Source organism: Tinamus guttatus, unplaced genomic scaffold (genome assembly GCF_059628265.1).
Source record: "Tinamus guttatus ecotype Peru unplaced genomic scaffold, ASM5962826v1 Tinamus_guttatus_pri_ptg000710l, whole genome shotgun sequence".
Classification (NCBI taxonomy): Eukaryota; Metazoa; Chordata; class Aves; order Tinamiformes; family Tinamidae; genus Tinamus; species Tinamus guttatus.
Window position 1 is genome coordinate 4,512,732 of NW_028289244.1, and position 21,257 is coordinate 4,533,988.

Sequence of the window (21,257 nt, forward strand, 5' to 3'; positions counted from 1 at the left end):
AAAAGGCGTGCAGCGCTGGGTTAAACCTTTATTAATCCGGGCAAAAGCAGCCTTTTGGCGGAGCACACGACGAGGGGGCACTCGGGGTACAGGGACTCTGGGGATGCCCAGTCGGCTCCTACATAACCTGCAGGGGCAGGGAAGGGGGGACACACGGGAGCTCGGGGAAATAAAGGCCAGGCGAGGTTGCCTAGAGGGTTTGGGTTCGTTTATTGAATACATGAGAGATCAGACAGACAGTGTAAAATCACATGTATTATTTGTACTTTAAAAAAATTACAATAAATTACCGAGTAATTAGTAAAAGCAGGTTTACTAAGGGCTGCCCCCCAGCGATACACAGCAGCGGAGGCAGCGGAGTGAGAAACACGTAACCAGCTGTGAACACGTAGGGAGACGGGCACGGAGAGGGGCTAACACTGAGCGGAGCGGGCAGCGTCGAACGGGAACGGCCGCCGGCCCCGCGTCCTCCGGCCCGAGGCCGCGGCAAACCTGTCCTGCAGAGAGGACCCGCTCCCGGCACCAGGAACGGGGCCCTCGCGGCGGCCCCGCGTCCCGCGAGCGGCCCCGAACACCTCGCAGGAGCTTCTGGTCGTGGTTTAAAGAGTAGTCACTCCCTCTCCCAGTTATTTCATCTCTTGAGCTGGAAAGAGGTCTAGGCCTTTTAGGTTTCCTGCAATGGGCTGATGGCAGAGGCTGCTTCGAGTGCTTCCTCCTTAGGTGTAAATGCCCATCGGTGCTTTGCAGTTCCCAAGATAATGTCCATCGCCAGACACTTCGTACAAGGGGTGTTCGGAAGGGACATGCTGAAGAGCTGCAGGTGGCACAAGCCTCCTGCAAACCCTCCTGCCCAAACACTTGCCTGGGATGGCTGCCGCGGGCTCTGGAAATCTCGATACGTATTTTGGTATCTGACTGATCAGAGCATTCCTAGGGGTCTGTCTCAAAATTGGACCCAGCATTATTGCCCGTAGGGATTGACCTCATGTTACTCATGTGCTGGAGTCAAGGAGCTTGTGGCTTCCCTGACAAACAAAACAAAATAACGGCTTCCAGAGTTAGAAAAGCATAAGCTAGAAAACAAGGTGTGCCTAAAACTGTCTCCTAGATGTCGGCAGAGAAAAAAAGTGATCGTAGGCTATGAGAATGCCGAACTATATCTGCAAGAAACCTGCAGATCTGAGAAACTCCTGTATTTAGATGTCACGCTGCAGGCAGTCGTGGGGCACATCTGCACTGTAGCTGCTGAGTCACAGAACAGCACTGAGGAACTGAACAAGACCAGCTATAGGCCAGGGTCCGACAGCACTCGCATACACTGCACGAGCTCTCAGAGCAGCAGCCAAAAGTGAGCATGGTTTCAAGCCAGGCTGCATCTGCTCTGCAGGAATCTACAGCAAACGAGGGCAGGCAAGGAACAGTCACTGTCTGAAATAAAACTTCTTTAAAAAGAAAGATAGCAAAAGGCAGACATGCATAATTCATGGTGGTAATTCTATACGTCAGGGGCTATTAGGTTCTAACGGCTCTTGAGAAAGTAACCTAATTCTTTCAGCCAGAGTAGCCAAAGAAGCATCTACACAAAATAGTCACTGTCACATGCCCCTTATCCACTGGAATCTATTGTAATTGTGTAGTTACTGGTCTCTGATTAAACAACAACAACAAAACCACTTCACAAAATACCAATCCACCAAACTTGCCATCTGCCATGTTACCTCTCTGCATTATCTCACAAGACAGTTACTGTTAACCAGAGCTCACCCTGACACAGAGGACAGTTCGTAGTCGCTGGATGAACTGAACTGCCTCTCCACTCTCTTTTGATCTTTGATCTTCTGGAGGATATTGACCTTCTTCTCAAAGTAGTTTACAAGGGCTGTCTCTGTCAGCATGGATGCCAAGATCTGCTCGAAGGAGATGGACCAGTCTGTGTCAATGGTACTGCCATACCTGGCAGCTGAACTACTGCCTTCGCAACCAACCAGGACCGTGTCGTCAGCAATGTCTTCACACTGCAAGGAGCCTGTGCTGACCATGGAGTAGGAAGACATGGACATATCATCTTTGGTTTCATCATCTGATAGCAGCTGTAAAGGAGAGCCTTGTCCTTCCCCTGCCCCTTCTCCCAGAGTTTGGTTTTCCTGCTGAGTTTTTCCAGGTTGAGCATCACCAGGGGTTTTGTCCTCACAGTCAGCTTGGGGTTGCTGCTCCACTGCTGAATTCTGACTTTGTTCAGATGTTGGTGACTCCTCTTCACTCACAGGATCTTGGCTATTGTGTGTTTTGCTCTCTTCAGACTTCTTCATGGGCCGGTTGGAGAATTTTTTTCCAACCTCCCCGATCCGCAGGAGGAGACTGGCTACAGTGGCAATCGCATGGTACAGCTCTTGCTCCACCGGGTCCTCGCTGAACATGTTGTAAAGAGTCTTGCACAACTCTATGAACTGTTCCTTTGAAAGACAAAGACCAAAAATCAAACTCCAGACTGCACAACAAAGTTACAGCAGTGGATGAAGCACCACACATATCTTGACTGGCTCCTTGTGTATTTGCCTCCCCACGAGTAGCAACTTATTTTACTGAGTCAGAACAGTTCAAATTCAGCCAAATTGCTCTCTCTGGGGCAGAAGCTAAATTGAGATCCAGATGGCAATGTAATAGTGGGGTGGTGGTTGTTTTTTTCTGACACCCAAAACACTAACAGATTAACATCTGCAAAACCAGGAAGCTTAACTTCTGTCCGGCTACTCTTTTGTGGTCAGCTTCTAAGCATGTCCAAACTGGGATAAGAGCACCCATGGCAGAAATTAGAGACAGAAAAGACAACACTAGTCACCCATGTGAGCTGTAACCACATTGTTCCCTCTTCACAAGATATAACCGTAACTGGAGGCAATGCACAAACAAAAAAGCCAGACAACTTAACAGCACTGATGAGATATTTAAAACACTGCTCCAGAGGGAAAATGTAGATCACAGTTCTTCTAGGAAAAGGCAGTCTGGGAGGCAGATAATTTGACTAGCAGAAACAGAGCAGTTTGACAGCCAGATGCACATCCACCAAAGCATGGAACCAGACCCTACTAAAACTCACCAGACCAGCAGAACAGGGGAGATGACTGGCAAGGACTGAGCACGCTGGTGCAATGGCTGCTACACGCTACTGAATTCTCCACTAAGCTGCAAGTCCTCTAGCTGGAAATCTTTCACTTCTTACCTGGCTCATTTTGGGAAGATCTTTAATGGTTTCTTTCCTGGACTCCTTTTCTTTGGCCCACATTCTTAGGTAGTATCTATAGTCCTGTGGACTAGTACCTTTCTCTTCTGCAAGATAAGACCAATCAGGCGGTTAGTAGTTTGAGTCTTAAAACATGAATCCCATGTCAGAAAAAAAGCACAGTTCTGGAAGCAAGCTTTAATGACAATTTAGGAGAAGATCTGTGAAGAAGATTTTTTTTTTTACACTACTACACCAGCTCAGCATCTCAGAAATGAATTCTCTCAGTTGACAACATTTGAAAATCATGTCTGGCAAGTTGATGTTTCGGTATGTAAAAGAGTCAGAGCTGTAAAGGTGTAAAAGAGACCTTTCTTCTGGCTAACATCCCCTGTATCTTTGTTCATGAGAGAAACTTTGAAAGGTTCCTTTGATATAGAGAAGGGCCAATGAAGAATTGATATGATGAGAGAGACAAGACTAAAATGTGTTGAAAAAAGCCATATTTATGTATGATTACAAAATTACCTTTTTCTTGACAGCTCTCATTCTTCCTTCCTTTTTCTTCTTGTGTTTCTAAATAAAAAATGAATTAGAAACTTTAATATTCAGTTTTCAGCAATACAACATACTGAAAACATAAGACAATTCAGGCCTGAAGAAACACTTTTGAATATATTCAAAGGAAGTTAGATCTCACACTCCCACATTATGTCTGGAGAAATGAATAGGACAGGATGGAAGCAAGAGACTGACTGAATAAACTAGAAAAAGCCAATCTGAACAAGTGGGTAGGAAAGAGTCAGTAGAAGGCACAACACTTGAGAGAGAGGTTGAAACACAGACATAGAAGACAACTAAACAATGCGATCACTTAAACACAAAGTTCAGCATGCCAAAAATGAGATTAAAATGAAAAATAAGAAAGCAAAAAAAAGCCCCACAAGGTTTGGCATTGCACCAAGTCAGGCCAGTAACACAAGGATATCTGAGAAGTATCTACACTCATCATTATTCTTCAACTGAGCTGATGTTTTGGGAGCTATTTGCAGAATTTAACTTTAGGTATGTAACTTCTGGCTCCCTATATTGCCACTAGGCTATATGTATATATATATGAAGTCTCGGCTCATCTCAGACTGCTAAGTTAACCATCCAGCATCAAACAGAGCAAGTATCCCCCATGTTTATTCATGCAGGTTTTTGGAACATTAACCTAATTTGGCCAAACATTTAGCACAAATGACATTTTGACCTTCTGCTATTTGACAAATCTAGGATTGTATTTTAACAAACGCAGACTATTAAAGTCTACTGACATTTTTATAGTGGAATAGCATGTTTTGTTTAGTTTTGTTTTGTTTCAATTAGAAGACTGTGGAGGAGGCATAATGATAACATGAAAACCATCTGCCTGGACCAGCGAGCCTAAATTCTTGCACACTCTGCTCTGAGCACATTTTTGTCCAGTCCCTTGGGTGAAGCAAGTTCCTGAGAGAGACTGGACAAAACCTATTTTGACCAAGGTTAAAATATAGTAGGTAGAGCAAACCACGCACTGAAAGATGTTTAATTGCTTATAGTGTTTTGTTTACAGAGGGAGTATCAGGGGACAGGAGCAGCGGCAACTAATTCCCAGTAATTTAAATAGTGCATTGGTGCTGGCAGATAGTATCAGCATTATGGCAGTGCTCAGTGTGTGCACATAACTAGAGACTGACCTTGAGACTCACAGTGCGGGCAGAAATCCAGCTCTGAGACAAAAGGAGATACTGGAGCAGCAGAAAAGGGGGCTGAGGGGACAATATCCCAGACAGAACAGAAGAAAGGGTGATACAGAGACAGACACAAAGGAGAAAACAAAAACAAGAAAAGAGACAATGAGACTTGCATGAAAACCCCAAATCAAGAGGGGAAGGGGGCTGATAAAAACAGATACAGCACACACTGCTCCTCTTCAGCAGCCTACGACTGTGCTTCAGAGCATGCTGTGTCCTGCACCAACGGGTGCTGAGCAGCTTCGACTCCAAACTTCTTTCCCATCGTGCAAGAAAAAAGGCTGACCCAAATGCAATGGCAAATCTTAAGATACTGCAAACAGGAGGCCATGCCTAGTGAAATTACCCTTCAAAGCACACGGGTTTGTGCTGCAGCTGTTGCCTAAACTGAGAGGTAGGGGTAGCAAGTGTTGTATTACCTTCTGTTGTGACATCCTCTGTGAAATAACTTGTGGCCTCCAGAGCAGATTCGGTCTCCTCTGGACTCAGAGCTGCACGTACAGAGAAAGGAATGAAAGGTCTCTGAGTTAACTGAACTGCAGCATCACCGACTTCATTAGCAAAATTCATAAAGCATCCCTTTTTAATTGCACGCCAGCACAGATCAGTATCAGTTGTAGCAGAATCCAGAAACAACCACTCACCAGGAGGCAGATGCAGTTTGTAAAGTACTTTGAGTTTTTCAGTGAGGTCGCCGTGATACATCCCACCTATGAGGAAGAAAGAAAGGGTAAGAAAAATAGCACCTAGGATAAAGAATCACCCTCTGCCCACAGGCTCAAAACAGACCAAGTTTCCACACTGTGAGGAAACACTAACTGCACACAGATCTGTGCAGAGGCAGTAAAGAAATCCACGGCAAAACTACATCGTTCTGTGTTCGGAAAAGGACAGGAACATGTTTTGCAATATTCCACCATCTCCAGAAACACCACTTACTCATTCCTGTCACAAATTCCTTGAAGTTAATGAGAGAATCTCTGTTTTCATCCAGCAGCCGGAAGAGCCGCCCTGCCAGTACTGGTGTATGGGTGCCACAGGACCAGGGGGTCAAGCTGATGAACAGGTCTTTGAACTGCTCCATGTCTATGCGATACTGCTCCAGGTAGGGCAGACTCTGATCTCGGCGGGCAGCTGCAGCACGGTTATTTCCCCAGTAACAGCTCATCAGATACTTGGCCTTTGGAGGGAAAGGGTTAATAGGTCAGGTTATATTATAGCACCACAACCTCCAAGAGCAGGGACTTTGTTAAAACTCCCCCCAAAACACTGAGTAGGCAGCGAGAAGACATGTCAGGACACACTGTTTATCTCCACAGTATTAACAGTGTTACTTCACTATAAAATAATATGAGATTAAGGAAGAGACAGAGATTTCACAAAAAGCACGAAAAAGTAACGTTATGTGAAAAATACAAAAATACTGGGTCTGAGTAAAATGAAACGCAGAAGCTTTACTGCAAAGAGTACATGCACGATTTGAAACTAAAGTTCTCTTGCTGATTCAGCACACTGCAACTGAGTTTATAGTGACTTTAGTAAAAGCAGTTTAGTAACTTTCTAAAAACCTCCACTGGCAAAGAGAGGCAAAAGTCTTAAGTAATTTTGTCATAATTACAGAATAAGTCAATAGGAAATTTAAAAATAAAAACTAAGGTGCATTTGATCCTAGCTCCCCATTCTAAGTGCTATGTGACATTCCTTTCAACTGTCAACATGTTTCGGTCATCTTTGTCAAAAATAAAAATCAGATAATAGGGTTAATCTCACTGATATCATATGTAACAGAGACCCAAATTTGTTTTTGACCCATTGAATTAAGAACTGAAACAGAGTCATTATTTCCTTTTTGGCTCATTCTGGTATTGTTTCTCGTTGTGCCAGAATGCATCCTTACCAACTCTAGCTTCTTACCTTGAACACTACATACAGCTCTTCCAGTTCCTCAATGGAGAAGCCAATGTCACCAGACACAGCTCGGACCTGCAGTTGGGGAGAAAATAAGACTGAACAATTTATTTCAAAGCTGCATAAATTAAATATGATTTACTGAAAAAACACTGTAACACAGCAAAGAAAAAAAAAAAACAAATGCAAACAGATGTGACACAGGAGAAGAAAGAAAATGTAAGCATTCTGATACCTCCAGTTGCTATGGATTACAGGCCAGGAAGACAGTTTCTGGTTGAGCCGAAACTGCTGACATTTAGAACAGCTAATAAAAAATTACTCAGCTTATTTCCTGTTTTTGCAGGCATAAGAACAATATGTTGGCCCACCTTTTTGTTTTTATCTTTGGATGTTTGACTCAGATGCATTGAAAAATGGGAGTGAAATAAATAATCAGATGAGATTCTCCACTTAGGATACGAGATGGTTGCAATAGATGTTGATAGGCTTCTTTGGCCCCAGTCCTGCCCACAAAATACCTCAACATTGCAGCAAACTCTCTAAATGGGAGGAAAGTAATTATCTGCCAAAGACTGCAGGTGAGTAGTAAAACAGACTGCCAGAAATGTAGAATATTGCAAGGCTTGCAAGTGGTTTTTATTTTCTTCCATGCCAAATATCTCATTTAATCATACCCTAGCACTTTGATCCATTTTATTAGATTAACAAGAATTACATTAAGGAGGAAACTGAAAATCCATGAATCCACTTTTCACATTATCTGCAATTCTTTAAATCACTTTAAACTCGCTTTGCTACAGGGCAATCTTCCTAAATGCTTATAGCAAAACATGTTACATTTAATATGCCATTTGGCAGTTCATTTAATCTAGGAGTCACATACCACACTCTTCTTGGCTGTATCCTCCAGAGACTGGATCACTTTCAGTCTTTGTTTAAAGCGCATTTGTTCAATGTCATCTGCCTTCAGATTGCTAAATTTCTACAAGAAAAGGAGGAGACCAGGTCAGCATCATCTGCTAAAGACAGAACAACCACTATTCAAACACATGCTCTTTAGCAAGTGCAATGTCCTCTTGGAGATGATCTAAAACCACAGAAGTCTTTATTCGGTGGGAAAAAGATGAGAATAAAATTTGTGCCCTATTTCCCATTCACCCCTGCCCTGGTTGCACAAGGAGGACAAAACTGGGCCTTTGGAAGCAAAAATCCCTTGGGTAAAAACTAAGGCAGAACCTGACCTCATAGGATGTTTTGATGAGCTCGAAGATGTCGATTTCCAGTGGTGGATCATCCCCACTGGTCAGTAAGGCGTGCAAGTGGGGGATAGGTGGAGAGATGCTCTGTCTGTTAACCACATTGTCCAGATACCTGAGGGAAAAAAAAAAAAAAAGAACAGACACAGGACTCCGGGGTTAGTGTCAAGGAAAAGAACATCCCAAACACTCCCAATTCCTTTGTATCGCTAATCCATACAGGTGAGAAAAATATTTTTCCCAGCTAACCTACAATAGTATTCTCTGTGTCTTCTGTACGTCTGATTTTCATTCTGTTTTTGGAATATCTCTTCTTTTTAAAACAGGGCTTCATGAAGTAAGCTGAAAATTCTTGTTGCACGTGGAAAAGATTCACATTTCAAACAAGAAAATCTTATATTTACTTCATTGGGGGAACGCCTGTTTGCAGAGACTTTATGTTTTCAGAAGGCAATTCCGCCCAGGATTTGGTTTTGACAGTGAATCAAAATACTTTTGTGAACTTCGGATCAACAACCCTTTGGAGTTCAAACTCAAACTGAGCAGCAGGAATTTATCATGTTACAAAGCAAACAACTCTGGAAACACGGGATTCCTCCATGCCTGAACATAAGCTGGTGATTACTCCTAGTTGTTCTAAAAGAAAAGAGCCCATCTCTCTGGGGCAAAGAGCTTAATGACAAGAAAAGCATTTCCTCTTAAAATGATTATCTATGACCTGCTATGTAATGGAAATCAGGAAACTTTGAAAGAGTCTTTTACTAGGTGGAAAGAAAGGGCAATAAAAAGGGTTCCACTATCATTTAGTTACTTATAAGTAAGAGCGATGAATGGTACCTGCCCAGAATAGTCATGGCTTCACCTTCATCACAGCACTGCAGCAGCTTCTCCATGTTGGCATCAAGTATGGCCAAAGACACCTGCAAGATAAACTTGATGCCCTCATAGAAAAAACAGTCAACAATGACCACGGCACTCTCAAAGGGCATGACACTGAGAAAGAGAGTGAGAAACCAGGAAAGAGATATGGTGGAAATCACTCCCAGGTCCTGCATCTTTTCTGACAGCTGCGGGAGATACTCTCGTGTAAGTTCTTCAAAGATGCCTTGGTCCACTAATGCACCTGGAATAAGAAACAAAAACAGTGGGAGAACTCAGATTTCTTGGTACCCTGTTACTACACCCAAATAAATCATGCATTACATTCAATTTATTCTGAAGAAACAAAACATTCCTAAGAGATGTTAGCAGAACTGCAGTTGAAAATTCAGGCTCCAGCAAGGACTGGACAAGGACTCACCCACTACTCTTGTGTTGTAGTAATCTGGCAACATCCTCTCACATAAAGCCACGAGGAGCCAGAAAGCCTCTTCCTCATTGCAGTAGAGCAACAGCACCGACGTAACAATGTTCATGGCCTACGAGCCAGCACAGTTCAACATGCGGATGGAGGAAAGAAATATGAAAGACCTCACATTTTGTAATTGCTAAACTTCAAAAGCAGGAATACAGCCGTATATTTCTATGGGAGTGACAGTCAGATCTATTTCCAGCTGTTACTGGTATATGAGTCACTTGGTGACCTTGAGTCAGTCTACCTTCCTCTTTCTGTTCCTCTGTTTGAGCAGATAATAAATAACATGACTAGTTTTGGTCAAGCACTTTCATTAATAAATCTGATTATATTTATTTTCAATGTTTTCATAAAAAGCTGTGCAATAATTTCATCATAACAGAAAAACAGAATGAGAATGATTAATAGCAGAATACAGAAAACAAATCTGAATTTCTACTGAGCTGTTCCACAAGCCAATAACTAGATTCATTTCAATATATTGACTATGTGTATCATAATTTATTCAATTTGTTTGCTCATATTTTTAGAAAATGATGTTTTTTTGTTAAACTAGGGAAATGATAACAAGGAAAACTAGTAAAGGATTGTGTCATTACTCCTAATAGAAACATGCAAGATATATCTAAAAGATATACTAAGATCCCACAACATCACCAACTTTCAGACTCTCACACCATACGGACAGCATTGAGGAAAAGCTTGAACTCAGCAAAAAAAAAAAAAAAAAAAAAAAAACCTGCTGAAAAGGTCCAAGTTAAGCACGGTCACAGCGTAGAACCACTTTCTTACCTGGCAGTACCCAATTGTTGGATTTCTGAATGCATAAGCTGTTAAGACCCTCCGGAGAGCAGCAATTCCCAGCTCATTCTGGAAGGCAGGATGTTCTGGCATGGAGCGGTGCAGATCTCTCTCAATTTCCTCTGTAGCAAGATTGTATTTTCCCATTGACTTTTCCACAAGATCTGCATAATATCCAGGATGTGTGACCATCTCGTTCCAAGCACCTGTAATGACAAATACCGTTTCACTTCTTGAGCATTAGAATGCAGACTTTCTGCCCAGTTTCACCAGAGAGGCAGCCAGGAAGCACTACGTGAACTCAACAATTACAAGGAGATATGAAAGGGTAAGAACAAAATCACGGTTAAATCATTAGATTACAGTGTAGGTCCCAAATTCAGAAATCCAGACAAGGAAGGCCAAATAGCTGCTCTCATAAATAGGTCATCTCAGAAAAATGACCACTGCATTTCTGTGCATAAGTTCCCTGAAGCACATTCAGGCGGAATTAACTTTCTCTTCTGAAATGTGCTCTGCTTTATATCTTTTCCTCTGAGAGGTGCAGAAAGCTTAATAGTTTTAGCTGCCAAAGTATCCAGTACAATATCCCACCTGAGAAAAGGAGCCACAGCTCTCCTCGGAGATTCTCTGGGATTCCTTTTTGCACCAGCTCCCTAGTCTTGGCTGTGCGATACATACACATCCCTCGCCCATATTCAAAGAAGTGAATGTTCCAAGACTCTTCCTTCATCTTCTCCTTTGCCTTCACAGGAACAAATATACCCATTTTAGGAGATCAAAGCATTTTTATGTTTGTAGGACAGGTAGTTTCAGGGTACTCAAGCCTAAGCTTCACAAAAGAAATGCACTTTGACATTTAAAGGCTTTTTTTCTTCCTACTGCATAAAAGGATGTATGCTAATTTACACTGCTGTTCTGAATCACCTGCTTAAGATCAAGTCTTTAAAGGGTAACATGGACTGTGCAATGACATCACATTTCACCAATCTCGACATAAATACAAACAGAACCACAGTCTAAGATGATTTTTATCTACGGATGAAGAGATACTAGTCCTCTGTTTCTTTGATAAAGAAAAGCAGTTCTTCACAGACATGAATTTACATCCCAGAAGGACAGCAATACTCATTTCTCAGCTCGAGCATCTCAGGTATCCCACTGCTGATAGAGTAAGCTGATGTTCAGGTTACACCTACACAGCTCTCTCACTGTGCCAGGCACAGCAGTGATACTACAGGGGTGAAAGAAGCCATTAAGAAAGTGCATTTTGAGAGCCTTAGAGTAAGGCAGGAAGTCTGCTACCTATTTCAAACCATTAGCATTAATTGCTTTAAGTTAAACTATTACTTACCCCTTTGGGTCCCAAGAGCTCCTCAGAATTTCTTCTGAAGAGTTTGAGTAGTCCCTGGGAGGCTGTTGGCACTTCCCCTGCACAGAAGGTGACGGGCCGGCTGTTGAGAGCGGCTGAAGGGCTGACAGCAAGCGGGCTGCTGGAAGGCAACTCCGGCCCTTCCTGGAGGACACAGATATTCACTGTGATAAAAAACCTAATGCACTTCCAGAGCTGCACAACTAATCATACATAACATAGCCATCAAAAGCTGGATTGGATGCAGTTAGCAGAGCACAGATAGCAACACTTTTGGCTCTTCCTTGATTTTTTTTTTTATTCATAACATTCAAGAATTAGTCTAGTTTAAACCTTTCTCTCTCACTGACTTCCAAGACAACTTATGCTACTATTAGCACTGAACCAACAGTCAGTTCAAGACTGTAGGCAAACTTAAGCAGTGATTTCACTATGCAAATTACCCTCTAGGGAAGAACAGCAAAGCAACTGAGATAACGAGTAGTAGAAGGAGACACAAAGCAAACGGGCTCTGCCAGCCTCCATTCTCTGTTAATGGTCCATCAAAGAGACATCATTTGTTGGCACACACACTGTAAGGAGCACAGCTTTGGGAAAGGGCCAAATGCTCCTCCTAGCTATTTTCTTAGTACCTCACAACCTGGATCACCAAAATTCCACTTCCATTCCCTGTCGCTGCCACATGGTTTCTTGGATGGTGTTCTCTGCAAGAAATCAGAGATCCTCTGCACCAAGAAATCTCGATCCCTCAGATTGGCAAAGAAGAAAGTCATTTTACTTCTGGTGCTGATGGACAGTGGGCTCGGCAAGACACTGGAACTATCTGCTTTCTCAACAATTGTCACCTGGAAGACACATACAAGGCCATTAATACCGAGCAGGTTCCCCATCATTGGTAAAGTAACACACGAAGGCTAGAAACACATAAAAGCTAAGAAAGGACTATGGTCTCAGTACAGAGCTAAGAGATCCCCACCTCCCTGAGGGGAATGATGAGATGACAGGCCTCCTCTGCCTTACTGGCAAAGCAGATATAATTGTTGGAAACGAACATCTGGCCGGGAATGTGCATCTTGTTGAATGGTGTCCACAAGGTACAGTCTGTGTGTCCGTCCAGGCACTCATCCTTGGGCAGCCGGAAGGTGGCACGGTAGCATTCGTTTTTGGCCCGAGCATCTAGGTCCCTGGGGAAAATAAAGAGTTAACCCTGCAGGCAGCTTAATTCGGACCGGAAAAACCCACTCAGACACTAACACAACTGTTCCCTCCAACCACAACCTTCCAACTGTGCTGTGCATTCTTTGCTACTCATTTCTGTGATTGAAATAACAGATTTATCTGTGATTTTGCCTATCTGGCTCCTACAAGGATTTGTTGCAATACAAATTATGGTCTTTTTTTTTTTAAATCTTCATATCTCAGCTTCAGACAAGGAAGCCACTGCCTCTTCTTTCACTCTTGGGTTTTTAACATTTTTAAATTTTTTAACAGGATTTTCAAAAGTTTCTGCCTGAAAATACCTTTGAACATCTCAGGGCACATCATGCATGAGCTAGACAAGAGGGCGCATGTGAATTAGCACCACTTTGGAATGGAATAAAAAAAAAAGAATAGGTTAATGATTGAAATTAGCTATGCAAACTCTGTAAGCCCCAATGCTGACTGGGGCAACTGGGAGCTACAGAATGTGAACATTACATAATTATGCAGATTTATTACTAACACTCTTTCTTCTCTTTCATCTGTTCTCACTGCTGGAATCACACACCTTTTTAGTGCAGAGATGTTCTTCAGAGGCTTCCTGGGCTTCGGGAGGGACTTGTCCTCTAGGAAGCTCTCATTATCCAACAGCTGCCGCATAGCAATGTTTGCCAGCTGCTCCATCAGCTTGAAGGTCTCATTGATATTGAGGAACATGGAAAAATATAGCTCACTGTCCCGTGTGCTCACTTTAATGCACTCAGGGAACAACAGTGTAGCATTTTTTTCTAGCTGGGTTACATCCACCCATTGGATCACCAATGTCACTGGAAAAAAAGTACAAAGAAACTGCTACTAAATTTGAGGCAAAAAAGAAAAGCGATCACAAAAGAAGTGCAAACAATAAGTAAAGTAGCAATAATTTTCCCTCTTACACAAGAACAATTATTTTCTTCATATTTTTACTGCGCTCTCCAGAAATACTTGGAAACAGTCTTTGGACTAACTAGGCTAGAAATAATGCAAATCCAAAGGGAATATCTCCCAGCTGGTACATGCTTCCAGCTACACTGACCCAAATTTTCATTCCATCTTTCCAGCAAGTTAACTTTGGATCAAACAGTTCTGGCTTTGAAAGTATTGGGAAAGTGTGTCCCAAACAAACACTGAAACCAAACATTGCTTCATTCTTTAATCTAGGGGAAGTAAAACTTTCAGGTGTACATGTATAACCTGTTTTTCTCAGCCACATTTTCAAAAATAACTCAGGCATTTAGTCTTAAGTTTCACTGAAGTGCCTTGAGTTTCAAAATCTGAAGAGAGAGCTTTGACTTGCAAGTAACATAAGTGCTTTTCAAGATTTTACAAAGAATCTCAAGGAAGCTAGATAATGAGTATAAGGATTGATCTATGGATTATGTGCTAGAGCTCAAAGGATTCCTAAAGGGGAAGAAAACAAATAGCTTGAAAGAAGTCCACATGAAAGATCAACCACATCAAAAAGATCTGTGAAAATGGCTGTTAACTCACCCTCTTTGCCTAGCAGGAAGGAGTAGAAACAGAGGTGATTGACAGTGAGGTACAGCCAGCCCTGCCTGGGTACACGTCCCTTCCAGTAGCTGCAAGAATAGTAATTGACCAACTTCTCCACCTCAGGCATCCCAAACTGCTTCCGCATCTTCAGTTCAGCCTCTTTGAATTTGCCTGGATCCTCTTCACTCTGAGGCTGCTGATTCTTGTTCTCTTCAGCAATAATTCCCTGTAAGAACATGAGAGAGTGAGAGAAAATGGAAGGGAATATGTTTGTTGACAGAAATAACACACAGGAAAAGGTCACAGAAGCAAACCCGAAGAGAAAAAGAAGAAACATGTCACAGCAGTTATAATTTCTTCTGTGAAGTTAAGGACACTGTGAAGACATCTAGAAAGGGCAGTGAGAGAGTCTGGGTGGCTGCTGAACACAAGCAGCTCGTGCTCATGTGTGACATTGAACTGAGTTTCTCACAGCTGGCCTGGTAACACTCGGTGTGCCCTGAAGGGAAACCTGAAGTCTCCTCTCACTTGTGACCAAGCTTCAACAGGACGATGATCATCTGCCAGGAAGTGCAGAACTCTGCACTCTGTCAGATCTTGACTGGCCAGAAGGAAAAACAAATGACCACAATATCTCTGTCTCCCTCCCACACACCAGCATGCACACACACGCGCAGAGCCTGACAGCAGCATTGGGAAGGAAAAGCTTCTCAGAGTCACAAGCATGACTGCTGACCTTACTTTTTCTCTGTATTATGTTAACCAGTCACTCCTATTTGTGGTGTTCTGGATATTGGGGGGGGGAAAAACGGTTATTGTTCAGTTCCCCAGCAACAGTATGGGGCTCACAGGAGGAAGGCAGCTGCAGTTTTTGATACCAACACTTGCAGAGGTCTTTCAGTTACACACCTCCGATAAGAACAGAGCAACACCCTGTCGATTGCGTATTTCTTACCAGTAAAGTTTTATTCCTGTTCCCATTTTCTTAAACAGTCAAGTTAAACAAATAATATGCAGTAGAAAAAGAAGCTGCCTGGCACTATTCATGGCCAGACCAGTGTACATACCAAGGCCTTTCTTTTCAAGTTGCCCCACTTACACATCTCTACAGAAAGGCCCAAACTGCCTGAAACAGTTTCAAATCCAGGTTACTTTGTGCACTTAATATATTGATTTTACAAACATGTATAAGAATAACTGCAGCCCCAAATTGTTAGTGTTTCATGAAAAAAAAAAAAAAAAAAACAGTAGATAAAGGTTTCTACCCTGGAGAATTTGTGGGCAGTGAATGTGAAGTGTGCTAACTGTACAACAAGCAGAAATGCTTGTCTGAATCTGAACTCTGTGGAAGTTAGGACATGCTTCCTTTACATCTTAGACCAGCACAGCAGCACAAATACATTGCTTGCACTCAAAAATTGGCTCTGAGATTTGCTGCTAGATCCACCTGAATGTAATGTTTTCTCTCTCTCAAGGGTGCAATCTGCAAGGATTTCAGAGAAGCAGCACATTTGAAAGTCTAAGCAGGCTGTTCTTTGAGATTTACTTCTCATAATCATTTGTCCTGTGTGATGGCCATGATGCGACACTAATAACACTGCATGTGCTTCACGACAACTCCAAACGAAAATACGCCTCAAAAGGGAGCAGAGAGTTCTGCTATGGAGCTCTTGCTTCCTCCCTCCCAGGGGTAAAAAAAATCTTAATATCACCTCCCCATTCTCTTTCAGGATCTGGAAGTCCTTCGGGGAAACATGTCCCTTACATGTATCTTGCCCTTCACGAATGTGGTGATATCTTCTTCGTTATCAAAGATGGAGAGAGTCTGCAGTAAGTTATTCTCCAGCCATTCCCAATGCTTCGTGATCTCTTTACGAGATGATCCTAATTGCGGAGATGAAAGAGGAAGGGGAGAATAAATAAAAAAGAAATTAGAACAAGCTTTTTTTTCCCCCCCCTCTGGGTTCACAGCAGGAAACTAATAAATAGAAGCACCAAATGTCAATCAGGACACAAAAACACCAAACTAAAGGATATTTTATTTACTCTAACACTATAATTTTAAAGAAATGTCTCCATTGGTGCTGAGGATGATCAGCACACCATCAATAGATCATCCTGTTTGCCAGGATGCAGCACAGTTTTTCCTTTCCAGACAACAGGCATCTTCCAAATCAGAAGCATTCTTTTAATTTCTCAGTATTCTAGAAAAAGTTTAATGAACTTAGAAGAACCTTGAAATTTCAGACTAACTAAAATTATTTTATGGCTATAGAAAGGTTCCATTTTCTGTGTGCAATTGTCAGCAGAAAGCACACAAAACAAAAAGAAAACAAAACAGTCACATGTCAGAGGCTATGATGGTGTTTGCCTTCTTAAAAAGAAATGTTTCAGCAAAACTTAATACTCAAGTCTTCTTCAACCATGCAGCCCACAAGAGGAAACAAAGGAAAAGCTTCACAGTAGAACCCATTTAAGGAACTTGGGTATAGAAAGTTGTCTTAGCTAATGACTTGTAGCAAAGAAAAAAATAGGGAAGAAAAAAAAAGCAAGTGAATTTTCTAAGATAATAAACATCATTAAATGCAAACAAAAAAGTAAAACTGTTTAAATGCAAGTTTAAGACATTTGCAAGTTTCTGTCTCTGTCAAATTCCAGTATTCTGTTTCTGAACTTCCATACAAAAGCAATGGGATATCTAAAAATGTTAACTTGAGTACTTCCAGTTAGGAGCAGCATCCCTCCCAGTACTCAGTTTCTCTTCAAGAACATTAGACCCTTCAGAGTGGTTAATGAGGGAAAACAAAATAGCATCGTGTAACACAAACAGCTCCCTAAAGCTCATATTCTACGAGGCTTTGCTAAGCAGCAGCTTCAGCAAAGAAAAAGCCTTCACAGTTGCAGTTGGACACCTAACCACACACAAAAAGACAACCCTTCTGTGGTTTCATAAGCAAAAATAACTCCAGGACCTCAAAGCAAAAAACAGAGAAGAGTTGGGCTCTCTCAAGGGCTGTCTCAAAGGGCTATGGATTTGAGATTCTGCACTGGCCAATGAATTAGACAACAAATATTTTTTCTTTGGCCTCTACGTATAAGCTTTCTTGAAGCCTAATCTAGCCACCTGCAAATGTTTGGAAGCACAAATGATTTTGAACAATATTAAATGGCTTCTTTTAGGGGCACTGGAGTATCAGAGGATGCTCTGGCCTTGGATTACATAGGTCCAGCAGCAGCTGCAGGGAGGAAAATCCTGTTTTCTCATTGGTTTCATGAGCTGTACTGCTTGCTGAGAGACAGGAGACAAACCGGTCTAAAAAGCGTCAAGCTTCAGCAATTGAGGACTTTCTATGAAGATCTATGATCTTCAAATATATTTTATACATTTCTCAACTGGAGAACCGTATACGCTTTTATCACTTTAAATTCACTTTATCACTTTAAAATAACACCAGTATTTTGCTTTTACAGTCAGATGAGCATGTGATATGATTAAAAAGATATTTTGGATGAAGATAGAGACATCTATTTTAGTATAATAATGTACTGAACTCCATATAGTTGCTCTATATCCCATCTTTTTCTACTATACTGAACTACTTAAAGTTCAGTAGGTAACTGGGATATAGAGGATATCAACAAAGGCACTGTTGAATTCTACAAACATACCACATTCCTTGAACATCAAGATATTACAAAATTTCAAATCTGCATCACACGCAGCCACTGAGCATTCTGCTTCTTTCTGTTACTTTCTTGTCTGCCATTTTATTTTCCTGCTTTTATCCTCTCTGCCTCCTCCTTCCTCAAAATGAAAAATGAGTTTCTGTGAAACACACGGCAGTTTCTAAACTTCTCTCCTGCAAAATTTAAGTAGCTCTGCAAGGGAGAATATTATGTTGGTTGCCTGGGGACAGGACAAGAACAGGGAAAACAAGACATCAACATCTGTGGGCTTAAGAAATGATTACTTCATGCTCAGATTTTACTTCCCAACCACAACGCGAGAAGTAGAGATTCTTATATATACCAAATAATAAATAAAAAAGATATCTCTTCAGCAACCAGTAAGACCTAGAGCCTTAATCAAAATTCACTGCCAGGTATCAGAAGGGTGTACAACAACATAGCCATCTTTGTCATCCCACCTTTAGCCTCTGATTTATTTCACTTTGACCCTGCAAACACATATTCCTTGGAAGAAAGAAAGAATTTGTAACAGAAATTTAAGCTCTTAGAGAGCCTAAAGTCCCTAATCTGCAGTTTGAATAGTTTTGAGAAGTTCTGTCATTTTTGGCACCTGTGCTGTCCCAGCTGAATACTGCAGCAAGACACACTGCCTCACCAAAAGCCCTGGGAAGTCCTGAGCAGTCACAGAATATCTCTAAATGGGATAATAACTGCTAATTAGAAGAAAACAGACATTATGATAACACAAATGCAGACCCTGGCAAGAAGCACATCAATACCCACCACATGCTACTGCCCAGTACACTTGGGAGTCCTGAGTCTGGTGCAGGATACGGTACGGGGCAACCCTGGCGCTGGAATCCAAAACCACGTCTAGCGTTCCCACAAGGAGGCCTGGGAAGCAAAAATTCAGAAATTAATACAACGAAATAGCAAATCAAGGAGCTGGGTTAAGCAAGAATACAACATTGACACAAGGGAAGAATGTTGAGCGCGCATTAGGTACCCTGCTCTGGAAAACGGAGTCATGGCAATAAAACTACCTATAAACTAGCAACAGTCAATCCTGCTGTTAACGGTCAAAGTTTAGGCTGCAGTTAAATGCCTTCTAAATCTCATAATAACCCATTGCCTTCCTAGAAGAGTTTTGTAATAGAAGTAAAATGTATTTTTCTCTGGGAGGATCGAAAGCAAGGAACCAAAACTTGATAATGCAGAAAAAATAAAAAAAAGGTATAATGTTAAATAAAAGGTGGGTACATCCAGAGCTGCTTAATGACATCCACCAGACTTTGTAGAGCAAATCCATTTATTTCTACGGTTAGGTCTATTTACTAGCTAATCCAAATATTTAGGATGATACTTTGCTCTGTCGTTCTAGATTATTTATTACACTGTTAGTACAAATTTATTTTGCAACTCTCTTTTAATGCTTTCTAACACGAGAACTTGGGGAGGGAGCGTGGGCTGATGTGCAGGAGACGAGGGCCCAATTCCCAGCTCCCGCTCCTGCTTTGGATAAACCCGAGCAGTTTCTCCCCTGCGTCTCCTTCAGCACCCGAAGGAAATGTGCTGTTTCTTCCCCCTTTCCCTCTCCCGGCTGTCCCCTTGCAGTGACAGGGCTGGTAGGTGCTTCCAGGGAAGCCCCATGTCAATAGGTAGGAAGCTCCTCCACTCCCCTCGGGGTTTGGTCACCCCTGACCAATGTCCTGTACAACAGTCTCAGCCGTGGCTACAGGTTTCCTCCAGGTGGTTGTAGGCGGAGAACAGCCTACCTGTTACCTGGATACTTCCCATAGCAGGATCTGGGGTGTCTCATTTGACAAACGTTCTCCTGGCTCTAAAACATGGACCCTCCTAACTCCAAACGTCACCGTGCGGTCGCACAGCTCCCTGTGGGGAGCGAGGCTGCCGACACGGGGCCTCTCGGGACGACTGTGCTTGGAGTGAAACGTTTGTCACGCGCCGGAGGGGCTCGAAGCTCCGGTCACTTCAGCACAGTTCGGTTTAAAGGTTTAATCCTCCCGAAGAGCATCAGGTGTCGCTTCTTCCTGGGAAACCTGGGGAGCTGGGGGGATGTTTTATGCACTTCTACGCACAACAACCCAAGTGCGTTCTCGTGTAAAACTGCGCCTTGCGAAGCCATCCCAAGCACTGCGAGAAGCAGAGCCGTGACAAGGGTGTGTACGAGGCGCTGCAGGTGCCGCGCAGGGCCGAGACACGGAACGGCAGCGCAAACGGCCGCGCGGGGCAGCGTTAATGCACGATCACGGCCGGCACCGACCTGCCGCCGGCACCGACCTGCCGCCGGTACCGGCCTCCCGCCCCGGCAGCGGCCTCGGCGCGGCCTGGTCCCCGCGCGGGGCCTGCGCCGCCGCCCGGCCGCGCCTGCCCGGAGCGGCCGGGACCCCCCGCCGCCTTCCCCGTGCCCGTCGCCCGCGGCCGCCCCTCACCGCTGAGGCCGCCCCCTTTGCCGTGTCCCCGCCGGCGCTGCAGCAGGAAGAAGGGGTTGGCGCGCTCCGTGACCCAGAGCGCGCCGGCCAGCAGCACCTCCTCGGGCCCCAGCCACATGGCGGCGGCGGCGGGCGGCGCGGCGCCCAGGCCCGGCCGGGCGCCCAGGCGAGGCCGGCGCAGGGGGAGCGGCCGGGCCGGGCCGCGCCGCGCTCCGACGGTCACGGGGCCGCTACCGCCGCCGCCGCCACCACGGCGCCCTCTGGCGGCCCGGACGCCTCACGGCTCCCGCCCGACGCCGCGGAGGCCGCGGGTTCGAGGCCGCCGCCCGGAGGGGCCGCTCGGTTGGGCGCCCCGCGGGGTCGGGGAGTCGCAGCGCGGCCGGCCCTGAGGGCGAAACCTCCCGCCGGGGTTTGCCCAGGAGCCGCGCCGCTAACGGGCCCTTCCACGCGGCGCAGGACGGGCCCCTGCATCGGCGCTTTGGGCCTCGGCCTCCCTTGGCGCAGCCGCGGGAAGGGGAGCGCAGGGCGCGCGGCCCATGGAGCCAGGGCCACGGGTGCAGCCACCGGCCTGTCGAGGAGGGTGTTGAGGTGCTTTTGACTTGGATTTGTGTTTTGGGTGCAGCCACCGGCCTGTCGAGGAGGGTGTTGAGGTGCTTTTGACTTGGATTTGCGTTTCGAGCAGGTGCAGT

The 21,257-nt window shown here is 43.9% G+C and overlaps 1 protein-coding gene across 2 annotated transcripts; it reads right to left on the reverse strand.

The window, feature by feature from the left end:
* Positions 1-1,230: 1,230 nt before the first annotated feature.
* TBC1D9B (TBC1 domain family member 9B) lies at positions 1,231-20,767 on the reverse strand. 2 transcript variants are annotated; one of them, XM_088536806.1, is made up of 22 exons: positions 20,569-20,767; positions 18,899-19,009; positions 16,191-16,309; positions 14,423-14,651; positions 13,461-13,719; positions 12,669-12,876; positions 12,325-12,537; positions 11,675-11,836; positions 10,915-11,065; positions 10,312-10,526; positions 9,466-9,583; positions 9,003-9,288; positions 8,151-8,280; positions 7,793-7,891; positions 6,913-6,981; positions 5,938-6,178; positions 5,643-5,708; positions 5,418-5,489; positions 4,942-5,013; positions 3,749-3,796; positions 3,221-3,327; positions 1,231-2,453 (listed from the first exon to the last, which is right to left on the reverse strand). In XM_088536806.1, the coding sequence occupies exons 1-22, from the start codon at positions 20,684-20,686 to the stop codon at positions 1,761-1,763; spliced, it is 3,786 nt and encodes a 1,261-aa protein (XP_088392932.1). In that variant the 5' UTR covers positions 20,687-20,767; the 3' UTR covers positions 1,231-1,760. The 2 variants fall into 2 exon arrangements, with proteins under 2 accessions (XP_088392932.1, XP_088392931.1); XM_088536805.1 differs by lacking the exon at positions 4,942-5,013 and having other exon boundaries at positions 20,569-20,766.
* Positions 20,768-21,257: the final 490 nt, after the last annotated feature.